This window comes from Myotis daubentonii, chromosome 13, assembly GCF_963259705.1.
Source record: "Myotis daubentonii chromosome 13, mMyoDau2.1, whole genome shotgun sequence".
Lineage (NCBI taxonomy): Eukaryota > Metazoa > Chordata > Mammalia > Chiroptera > Vespertilionidae > Myotis > Myotis daubentonii.
The window spans coordinates 48656707-48669055 of NC_081852.1; the positions used below are offsets into that span (position 1 = coordinate 48656707).

At 41.7% G+C, this 12349-nt stretch overlaps 1 protein-coding gene across 1 annotated transcript in view; it reads left to right on the forward strand.

Moving 5' to 3' along the window:
- Positions 1 to 11981, forward strand: part of CFAP58 (cilia and flagella associated protein 58) — a 103652-nt gene extending 91671 nt beyond the window's left edge. Inside the window, exons 18-20 of the mRNA XM_059661982.1 lie at positions 5650 to 5769; positions 8095 to 8228; positions 11870 to 11981. Coding sequence (XP_059517965.1) covers positions 5650 to 5769; positions 8095 to 8228; positions 11870 to 11981 — 366 coding nt within the window. The remainder of the gene's footprint in view (positions 1 to 5649; positions 5770 to 8094; positions 8229 to 11869) is intronic.
- Positions 11982 to 12349: the final 368 nt, after the last annotated feature.

Consider the following 12349-nt stretch of genomic DNA (forward strand, 5'->3'; position numbering starts at 1 on the left):
TTAGATAGACATGTAATATGTTTACAGAGTTTCTAATTTATTTCCCTACTAATGAAAACAGGCATTTCTAGATAAATTAGGCAGTGTCCTGGAGTTGCCTTTATATAGAAAGGAAAGCAATTTTGCTTAAGATTTGAAATCTGGCTTTAGTCTTTTGCAAAGAATTATAGATAGGAATGGGGCAATGAAAAAAGGACTAAAACCAAGCAAAGAAGCAAAAATGTCTTGTATTTTTTTAGGTGTGGCAAAGAATTATGTGTGCAGTTATTTTTCAACATAAATATATCTTACCCCTGTTGATGTGTACTACTGAAATACAATGAATGGGCATAGTTTGCTGACAATATAATTGCAAGCAACAGAATAACCGAGCTCCTAGAATGAGCAGAGCATAATAGTAGGTACGAGAGATATATAGAAAGATCCACTGCGGCTCTGAACTTAAAGGCTCATAATGCAATTGGAGAGAAGGAGTGGATTCATCAAAATCATAAAAGGCATCTGTTGACATTCTGGAAAAGAGATTTTTCTGTGCATTCTGTGAAGTAGCCTTTTTTTTCAGAAGCATTGGTTCTGGGATTTAAAAAAAAATAGTAACTTCATCTTGAACCCCTTGGGTGAGCTAGAGTGAAGACAAGACAGAGTCCCTTTCCTTGGAGTACATGGTATCCAAGCATCTGAGTGGGTGGCATTCACCCTGGTGGGTGTAGATAAGCTGGTGTCGGACTTCGGAGGAAAGCTGCCTGTTTCACATGGGTTGGCTAGGGCACGGTGATTATTCCCAGAGCTCACCCAAGCAAATTGATGAGTCCAAGGTGAGCAGAACCAGTGCACTGGCATTTGCCAAACACAGATTCAGATTAAAGCAGGATTAATTAGTTCCTCTTAGTCAGTTACTGCCTCGAGTAGGCGAGCTGAGGAAGAAGTGTTAGGTGCACACTGAATGCGAACTACCTTCTGTTTTCAGCTGAAGGTGCAAAGCAAAGAGCAGGGAATATAAACAGACACTGAACATAAAATTGTAGTTCGGTGAGGAAAGGAGTTCTGTGAGCAATTCAGTTTCTTCCTCTGAATCGTACCCAGAATAGCACTGACTCTTATTTGTGTAGATTGTTCAGAATGTAGACTTTTATTGTCAGATAAAATACAAATAACCTGCAGTCTGAGGCATTCTGTGAGTTTCCAGGATGGGGTTTGAGACTATCACCATAGTTTCGAAGCTAATACTATAATTACTTTCTTACCACTCTACGAGCTAATATTGACAATGAACCATACTGTTATCTAGCATAACTTGGTCGAGACCCTTGTAACAAAAGAATCCATAACCATGTGTGGCAGTCTGTCCAAATGAGAGGCTGGGACCTAGGAAGAGAACATCATTTTAAGGACGGGCACGGTACAGTTAATGTGCGCAAGACATACCCAGCCAAAGAGAAGCCAGTCTCTTGGTGTTAATAGTCTAGCTTTTTTTCTAGTATAGCTGTTCACAAAGTAATTTAAAGATGAGGCATGCTACAAAATAATATTGATGTGTGTTAGGAATAAACTCTGAATAAATAAATGCCGACCTGGAGCTACAATCTTTTGTTGGTGGGGAGATAATAAACTATTTATGATTTTCCTTATGATGCTTCATTGACATATGGTGCTTCTAAACCAGTGACAAATTAATTGACTTGGTTTAAAAAGAAACGGAGGTGGCTTAATGAAGAAGGACAGGGTATGTATTAGGAGGCAGCTGGTTCTGCCACTGCCGGCTTAGGGAGACAATATACATCGGACAGCAAATGAGTCTCTGTTGCATAAGATAAATTCTCCTTATAATAGAATTGCATGCTTTGTCTCTAAATGGGGTTATTATACACACCATTGCACAATGTTTGAAGAGCTTCGTTGGCCCTTATAGAGGGTTAGGAGAGAAATAAATTGGAAAACAATCGTACTTAAGACCTTCAATCCATCAAACACTCCACATTTATCTAAATTACTAGCACATTCTTCCAAAATACAAATCTGGATGATACACACAGCTAGAATGTTAATGCTGACCAGCCTCCACGTCTGTTTTATCAGGTTTTCCATCGTAAGCACAGACTAAAACGATGCACGTTGGAGCCTGGCAGTGTATCTCAACCACTACCCTCCCCTTCCCTTTCCCTCTGCTTTTCATACATCCACTGTCTTAGTCCCTGAAGTTTCACTCGGTATTCTTTCCACCCACTGTGAACACACAGGCATCACTTGTCCTGGGTTATTTAACTCTCAGAACTTTTTTGACTTGAACACTCAGGCAGGCTTAATGCTAATTTACTTGGTCTCTTCGCTTTTCTGCACACTTGTGGGTCCTTACTGTTCAGTCTCTTAGTTATCCTTTAGAATAAATCCATCTCATTCCCTTACAGCCTCTAAAAAACCCCAGGTAGTAATAGAAGACCACAGGATAAGTGGTACCATTGTTCACTCCATCTATGAAGATTGCACGTCCTAGGAGAGGACACGGGCAAGACTCATTCGGATGGTGTAGGTCAGGGGGAGGTGGGAGCTGAGTCATGCTCTTCCTGCTAAAGCCCTTCCTTTTGAAGCTGGCTCTCTCCTTCTAGGATATTATCATGTAGCGTTTGGGAATTTTGTAGCTCATAATAATGATGTAGATTGATCTAGATTGCTTTAGGATTATAACCTGTTTTCAAGCCCCAGGGGTGGTGTTACTTGGGAAAAGGGACCCTCGAGTATCTCATGATGAGGTTTTGACTTGTCAAGGGACTTTGAACACCCCGTTCATTCCTGTTAAGTTTGGGATTCTCACCTGTGAGGTGAGGTCACAGTATTTGCTTCTTCCAGCTTTTCTTCTGTATTTCTTTCCTCCCTCCCTCCCAGAACAATAGAAAAGAATTACTCTTGTGAAACATTTGAAGGTTCTTGAGTAAGAGGGTCTTTTTACGATATTCTATCCCAAACCAGATTGCTTCCTCCTCCTCCTCATTGTGGAGTTCTTTGCTTTTCAAATCCGCCTGTATTCTGGTCTAGAGAAAGGTGAGCTGAAAGAAATGGACAAAACAGTCTCCTGGGCTTCTCCACATATCTATTACCCTTTCGGATGGAATCTTGAAGCCGTGGCAAAAGTGTTATTTTCCCGACAGAGCAGGCATGAAGTGGCTAAGATTATACGGAAAGGTGTGACGGGGTGCTGTACAGCAAAGGGAAGTCACCGCTTTGCAATTCAATCTGTTGATGTTTTCTTCTTCTGTGTGGGTTTTTGGATTTCCTTGTCATTTCTGGAATTCTTTCCTTCTTTTTAAAATCCTCACCCGACGATATGCTTCTCATTGATTCGAGAGAGTGAGGGAGAGGGCGATAGAGAAACATCGATCTGTTGCTTCCCATACATATCCCCACTAGGGATCAAACCCACAGCCTGGGTATGTGCCCTGACTGGGAATCAGTGCACAGAATGATATTCTAACCAACTGAGTCACACTGGCCAGGGCTGGAATTATTTCTTAAATGGTGGGTATTGTGTTGCTAAGTGTGTTTCTCCAGAAGCTTATTCCATCCAGCTAATTTTTTGGTTGCATACATTCTTTTGAAAATAGAGCCACATTATTTATAATAAAGTTTCTATAATTTAGTCAGGGAAAAGAAAAAAATGAAGACAAATGGTTACTGTGACTAGTTAATGAATTTTCTTTTGCCTGTTTTTTAAAAAGACTTTTATGTTCTTCGGCAAAAACAGATTATTTGATGACAATGCTAAGAATACTTAACTCTAGGTAAAAAATGGTTTCCATTTGACTGCATATTTCATTTAATGAGAGGGCTTTTATTTATATTTTGTTCTTTTAACATAATTATCTTAAGAAAATAATATGTACAGAGACAAATGAGTAGAGATTAGACACTAGTCTTTATAAATGTTTGTTCAAGTTAGTGCAGTGTAGAGAAAGGAAATCAAGAATCAAAATGCCTTAGAATTAAATCTTTGCTTGTATGTAATATCTTTAGTTCAAGGATCTGAAAACACATTATAAGCAATTAAACTTTAGGATACAAATGGGATTTCTATATTGTTTATTGCTTAAATTAAGATACCAAATTGGGATTTGTGTTGGGTTCCTAGGAAGTCCTTTCTTTTAAGTCTACAAATTTGCATATCCTAGTTTTCCTGGAATTTTTTTTTTAATCTTATTTTCTCAAACCATTTCCAGATCTTTTTCTACCCATGTCATATTTCTTAAAAGACTCATTTTCTTTACTTTCTATTTTTGATTTGTTCTTCAACCTCTGTGACTTTTGCTCCAAAAATGCTGAATAAGGTCAGTGGTGCTGTCCTAATAGCTCACCCCAAGGCCATTTCAGTCCCTCTTCCTGTTTCTTCTCTTTACCCCATTTGATGTCACTGACCACTCATCATGCCTCCCTTTTTAAACATCTGGGGACAGTCAATTACTCTCCTTTATTTTCTTGCTCTGCATCTGTCTTACTTTCCTACTGCATATATGCTGGCTCTCCCCCAAATCTGGTTGTCCTGGCTCATCCTGTGAGCCATCCTGGCTGAGGAATCCACTCTCGTGGCTCTGGCCTGGACCCACCTCTAGCTCCAGCTTGCTCCTCAGTTCTCAACTCTGGAACCACATTTTCAACTCCTCTTCTAAATATCTTACAGAGCCCCAAGCTCAACATATCCCAAACGCCACTGATTATCAGGAGAGGATGGAGTAACAGTTCCCTTGTCCTTCCCCCAATACTGTCTCCTGTCTAGCCTCTCTGTCTCCAGTACCATCACCCTCCAGTCACCACATGTCCCTGTTAGAGACTTTGGTGCCTTATGGCTCTTTCCTTCCTCACTTATCTATAACAAACCCCGTTGATTCTACCTCAGAAATGTCGTCACATCTACCTTCCTTCCATCCTAACTGGTTGCCTTGGGTCCAGCTTTTCCTTATCCAGCTGGTACTGGTGCCCTGAGCAGTCTCCTCATTTTGTTCTCTGCTTTGCTGCTGGAGTTATTCCCCTGAAGACAAACCCAGGCATGGCCCATCCTTGGCTTCCACTTGTGTAAAGGATGTGGTCCCAAACTACATCCTGTGTGACACACAGAGTCCAGTCCCAGCCAGTGAGCCCAGCCTGTTCTCTCTGCTTCTCCCTCCTCCTGCCCTGTGCACCTGCTCATCTGGATTTACCACTCCTCTGTCCTCTTATTAAACCTTGGCCTTCAGAGCTCTCCTTTTCTCTCTCTCTGGTTGGGAGACACTCCTACTCATTCTTCAAGGGACAATTTAAGTGCCATTTATGTGAAATCTCCCCCAGCTCCTGCAACCGGAAGTAGCCACTCCCGGCCTTTACATAACACTTTGTCCAGCTCTTCCATCACTGCCCTTGTCTCAGTCCTGTGATCGTAAGTTTAGGTAGAAAGGGACTCTCTTTTCCTTAGCTGCCGTATTATTTGTAGCCAAATGCTGGGCACATCCTAGCCCTTTGATCAGGGTTGGCTCAGGGCATGATTGAATGAATCTGTGGGTACGTGTAATCAGCATGGAGCTGTGACGTAGCTTAGGATGGTCCCGAACCATCCCGACCGTGCTGCAGAGGCACTTCCTTTGTCTTGCTGGGGCTGTTAATCTCCACTGTGGTTATGCTTTCCATCAGGAAAAGGAGAAACTGTATGTGGAACTAAAGCACATCCTGGCCCGGCAGCCCGGGCCCGAGGCTGCAGAGCAGCTGCAGATCTACCGCCAGACGCTGCAACAGAAGACCAAGCAGCTTAAAGTGAGTAGCCTCTGCTCATTCCTGGCCAAACTGGGGAACACACCTGAGCAAGTCTGCTGCCTCAGCTTCAGGAGCTGGTTTCCCAAATGCCCTACTCCACCGAGGTCAGCCCTTTTAGCACCTTACTCCCAGGAGGAGCAGGGCAGGCCTCAGAGCTACCCCTCTGCTCCTAGACTGATAGACCCCACAATTCTCCATCTCCCAAAAGAGGGGAGTGAGCAAGTGGGGAGAGAGTCAGGGAGATGATGATGGCAATGGGATGGAAATTGGGGGTTAGGGTGTGTATGGATGATCTCAAGATGGTTTAGGGGATCTGGATGGTGGGGAAGAACAAAGGAAACGTTAACACCATTGCCCATTGAAGGACATCGCTGTGACAGTGCAGATTTTTGCTCTTCCATTTCACCTGAAAAAAACACACACGAAGTACCAGCTCCTCCCCAGCCCTTGGGGCCTTGCTTCATGACCTTCTATCAAACAAATTGCCATGAACGGGAAATAAAACCCTGAGGAATCCTCTTAGTATAAATTCCTTTCTAAATGACATAAGAACTCAATTGAAGAGATAATAATGTTTTACCATTACACATGCCTTTTTTAAAGTTTTCTAGAAAATGATGCTTTCCCATTATATTTTGAGCTTTTTCTTCTAAGTGAGTACTTTGATATTCTGGGCATGTCAGGGGAGTCTGATACATACACATGCACAGAGGGTAGCACACGCCAGCTGGATTCTGGCACTTACCTGGGCACTGAGGGTGATAATTATTGCCTTCCTGCCTGGGGTAAAATAGATGTCATGCTACTAATATAGTACTGATCCTTTCACAAATAGGACAAAATTGCATCCTTTTAGTTAAAAAAGGCAGATGAAACAGAAGTCTAATTAGAACATTAATTTTCAACTTATCACTCTAAGTATTCATTTCACATGATCATCCTGAGACATAATTTGAGTTTTGCATGAGGCATAATCTTTTGATTGTTTTCATCCCTTTAAATAGTTGAATATTTCAAACAAAATAGAAGCTTGTTTTCCAGGGATGAGTATAGAATAGAAAAGCACATGTCTGTCTTTGCACTACTGTCAGAAAGCCACACCAAGCACCGGATTGCACTTGATAGCTCATAGGAGCCTTTTGTCACTTTAACCCTTTATTTAAGAAAATCTGGGTTTTTTCCATTGAATGAAATATGACCAATGGTGGAAGCAGCTCAGAGGCAGATGCACTGAGTCTCTTGGCAAGTTTGTCCTCATGATCTGGACTCTTTTTTTTATTTATTTAGGAAATTCCACATTCACAAGGTCTTGGTTTCTAAGACTTCAACTGTTAAGACAGGTTTCATTCCAACATGAAAATCATATCCTTCAGCTCATGATAACAGAGTCAGAATCATTTCCCCAGCAATTAAGAGGAGAGGGTTCAGAAGCAGATGCACACTCAAAAGACAAAATTTTAAAATTGACTGAGAAGAAAAATAAATCTGAGTCGAGTGCATGTCCCTTGGAACAACAGCCTTTCTTTTCCCCCCTTGGTTTTTGCGGGGAGCACCCCTAGCTTTGGCATGCTTTCCACATGCTGTTCCGGTGAGTAAATTTCCACTCTTCTTGTCCAGCCTGACATCAGTAGCATCTATTTAACACACAATGGGAGAGGCGGGCAATGGGACTTCCTATTACAGCCCTCACGTGCATTAGACTCCCCCATGCACATGTCCTAGCTCCCTGGTTCGTAGAGGAAAGCGTCCCAGTGCTGGGATAAAGCAAGAACCTGTGAATAGTCCCAAAGAATACAATAAAGAGGTGATGGGCATTTAGCAGAAACCACATAAATTGAATTCCTGCTTAGTGGGGGTGGTGGCAGGGTGACTTCAGATCTTCTATTTTGTATTTTTTTTACCATAATCCTCAGATGAGTCACACTCCCTAGTGATATCTTTCTTGAATGTTTTCTAAAAAAGGTTTTAAAGGCAATTTGATATTGTGTGTCTGGGAGTTTTTCTGTCTGTCCTCACAGTATTCCTCGAAACACATCACATCATTCATGTGTGAGCCTGTTGAATGTTGCCTGATAGTTCTCCTTGTTAAGTAGGCGAATGAGGTTTCATTTAGATTTGTGCCTGGATTATGAGTCTTCAGCCCTCAGCCAGATTTTTGCCCAGACACAGGCCTTGCCCTGGTAGAAGCGTGCAGGCTAACTGTTAAACTGGTTTTGTACCTCTAGCCCCACTGAGGGAAATGGCAGCAGGTTAAAAAGATTTTTCAGAAAAAGCATATGTCTAACTGCATGTCTTCTGTTCATGCTGTTTTACTTGCCATGCTAGGTTTTGTCTTCAGAATTGAATATGTATGAATCACAGAGCGAAGAGTATAAGTATGAGCTGGGAAAACTTAGCAATGAACTAATGAATTTAAAGAAGAAATACCTCGCTCAGAAACGTAAAGAGCACCTTCAGAAGTAAGAATCAGACTAGTGTTCTAATTTTGGTGTGCCTATTACCGGCGGATGGGAAGATATTTGGTGTACAGTCACAGAGTTGCATATTTCATGGGGTAAACTAAGTCACAGGGTGAACAATTGACATTGTACAGGTCACTCACTGGGTATGTATCAGAGCAAGATCAGTATTTCGGCTGATACTAAGGCCTCTCCATTGGACCCTAACAGGGATCCATTACTATCTGCTCACTGGTAGATCTAATGTGGACCATGGGAAAGTGTGATTTTTTCCCCCCCTTCACATGGTTTTCACAATTTGGAAATGATCATGACATAACTGCATTTGCAAATGATGTTCACAGTCAGCCTTGTACAGCTTATTCACATTGAAAACCACAGCTAATTTTGCCAGTGGGTCCGGCGTCTGGGCTTGGTAAAGCTGTTCTTTCTATAGTACAGCTGTACCACTGTACTTACGAGCAGTTTGTGAATAATTTTCACCTATGATTTAGATAAACTATCTCTGTGTCTAGAGACTGACTTCAATACCTGCATTGGGGTATCGATGTGAGCTCTCATTCCTCTGGGAGACTAGAATGCAGGTGCCAGGTTAGCATTTTGCATTTCAGGATGCCTGCATGTCAAGGAGCAAGTCTTCTTTCCTTAGTTATCCTTATTTGCCTGGTCTGAGGTGAGAGAGTGAGCCCACAGCAGTAGGTTTGAACCTTGGCTTGGCTGTGTGGCATTACCCAACTCCTCTAGTTCACTGCACTGTGGCTCACATGGTGGGTTGAAAGTCAAGTTTGCGATTTCTTCCACGCGGGCATTTCAGGGACATGGTGAAAGAGGGTTTGAATGCATCTGCCTAGGATTCATTAGTGGCAAACAGCTATTTAAAGAAACTGCATGCAAATTCACTTGCTAGTAAAAATTCTACCCTTATAAATGAGAATGGTTCCTATTCTACATTTCAGTGTCAGTTCCTTGTTAGAATAAAATATGCGAAGAATTATAGCTAATTTAGGCGAGTCTGCCTTAATGTGTGGGTCTAGCAACTCTCTGATTCAGAATCACTGGCGAGACGTATTAAACAGCAGCCCCCAGTCCCCATTTCCAGATATTAGGATTCAGCAGGCTCTGGACGCGCCTCAGAAATCTGCAGTTTGATCACTCCACAGGCAGTTTCCGTGCATACTGAAGTTTGAGAACCACGGACATTACTGATATGAATTAGATGAGTGGAGTGGAAACACTGCAGTTTTCTTTTAGGAAACTAAAAGGCATGCTTATAAACTGTCCATATGGCTAGTTTCTACAGGAGGCAGGTGGCTAGATCAGTGACCTTCAAACTTTTGTATTGCGCAGCCTTTTCAGTAAAACATTTTTGAGCTTGCAGCTTCCCAATATATATGTATGTAGTTTTTAGAATAAATATTTTTTATTTTAGAATATTTTTTTTACCTCCAATGTATTTTAATTTACAAATTACATACAAATAGTATTGTCACACTGTGAGTAATTATTAGCAAAGCGAGATTTTTAATTTTTAAGGAATATATATATTCCATTATCTTCTTTTCAGTCCCCAGTGGGTCATGTCACTCACCTTCTGGATTTCATTTTGGAGACCAGTGGTATGAATTACCCACCAACAAACTGCTAGCTGGGCTAAACTGTTGATTATCTTTCTAGAGCTGATTACCTCCTCTGGGTTGGCCGTGGGTTTGGCCTAGTCTCCCTTGACCTTATTGATCCCCCGCTTCCAGAGTATTTTGGACACAAAGAGCACGCTGAGTCCATAGAGGGCGTCCCTCTGTGAACTCAGCCCTTCCCAACTGCCCATCTGCCAGAACTTCAGGGCTCCAGCCATATGCCACCTGTAGCTATTTAAATGGAAACGAATGACAATGAAATAAAATTAAACGTTTAGTTCCTCAGTTGCATTAGTTATATTTCCACTGCTCAGTCGCCACATGGGTCTAGTGGGCACTGCCTAGGTACAGAGGTTCTCCGTCAGCATGAAAGTCTTATCAGCGCTGCTCTAGCAGAATCTTTGCCTTTACCTGTCCTCCTCTTCCCCTCACATGCTCGTTACTGGCAGCCACTCGGACCTGGTTGGAGTGTCACTGGTGCTTCCATAGAGCTGGTGACCCGTAAACTGGAGGTAGACAGAGAGATGAGTTCCGAGGAGAACTGCAAAAAACTGTGAAAGGGGCTGAAGGAAAATAAGCCGAGGCAAAAACAAAAGTGCTGAGGTGGTTTAGATCGGAAGGAGAACGGCTGAAGAGAATTATAAATACATGAAAAGGGGAATATAAAAAAGACATTATTCCCATTAGTCAGCTTAGGCCAAGTCAGAAGCCTTAAGCATAAGTTCCTTCAAAGAGGAAAAATGGGGTTATTTAAGGCCAGAGAGGGCGGGGGGGGGGGGGGAGAGGGAGAGAGGAGAGCTGCCTGCATGATAGCTACAGTCAGGAGGAAGGCACTTGCCAGAGTGCTGGAAGGAATCCGCTTTGCTGGGTCCACTCCATTTTGTTCTATTTAGGGAGAAATTGTTTTTTATAATAATGAAATCAACTCTAAGAGATGTCTGGATTAATGAACCAATCCTCTACAGGTTCTTTCCAAATGGAATAATTTAGAATAATTTCTGTAGATGTTCTCCCCACACCTGCACTTTATAAAATAACTCATATCATTTTTACCTTCTTTTATTTTTTCCCTCCAAACACCCTCTTTATCATGCTTCGGTCCCAACCTATACTCCTACCCATCTGCCCCCGACTCTCCTACTCTGGACCCCTCAGGCTGGTCTAAAGTCTGAAGTACTAGTCAGATCTTTTTTTGCAAAATGTAGGTTTATTCCCCTCAAGTGAGTCATTCCTAGTTGTCAAATCTAATTGGTTTTGGCTTTAGTAGTTTGCTTAATTTTTATTTTAAAAAGAGATTCTGGAGTTAATTTTCATAAGACCCCTAATTACACAATAGGTAATTTGTGTAAATTTAAGGTACCTCTGTAGGAAACCTGAATATGTGTGCGTGTATGTGTGGTATGTGTATGTGTGCTATGGGTGTGTGTATTTAAAGGAGCTTTATATAGAAGATACATTGTAGACTTTATGGTAGAACTCCCTTTATGTACTATCTTATTTATCTTTCCCGGCTTTTCTTGCATCTTAAACTCTTTAATAATAATTGCTGCTTGTGTAAAGTTACAGGATAACTTGCTTTTATAAATGTCCAAGTTTGATGAAGATACCTTTGTGCGGTAAATATTTATGTTTGTACTGGTACTTTGAATATAAAAGTTGATAAATGATGAATTAATCATTATCATTGAGCCAAGAGAAAGATTCTTCTGATCTGTGGAACTAAACCAGTGTTTTATAAAACAGGAAGGTGATTACAAATGAGAGGAGCCTTAAGTTCATAGTGCTTGAGTTATAATGAGGTCGTCTACCCATTAGGATGGAAGATTTAATTGTGTCTTTCCCTAAGTCTATGTGTTACCAGCAAACACCTAATTAGATCTTAAACAACTACCTTGTCTAAAACTGGAGCTTTAATAAAGCAGTTTTCACCCTGTGAACTTAGAGAACGCCAGACTTAAAAGAGGAAAACCATGTTCAGGAGGTTAACTCTCACCTCCTCTCTTACAGACACAAGGACAAAACATCCATGGATGTCGCCATCCCACTGGGCAAACCAACTGGCCCTCGGTTTACTGGGGGTGGATTTCCCCTCAGCAAGTCACCCCAAGTGCAATCCTAACTCGAAGCTGCTGGCCGGGTCCAGTTGAACAGCTCATGACATTTGCTCTGGAACCTTTTGGAGAAGTCTCTTTCAAACTCCCTAGGAATTTACAGAAATCAGTGCTTAGATTACAGGATGGAAAGAACATGCAGAACTGTTGTAGTCATGTACAAATAAGAGTGACGACATTCTACTCGGTCCACATGGATAGGAACAGCTTGGAATTATATCTATTCAGTTAGGCTGACCCATGGCATGAAGCAGGTCATCCGTTACGACCACGTTCGTTGGTTGATTTGAAATGCATCACATCTAGCCACTCCGTATGCATGAAGTTGTGGGCCTTTATTTCTCTGTTATGAGACATGGGTGCATTTGAAGACGTT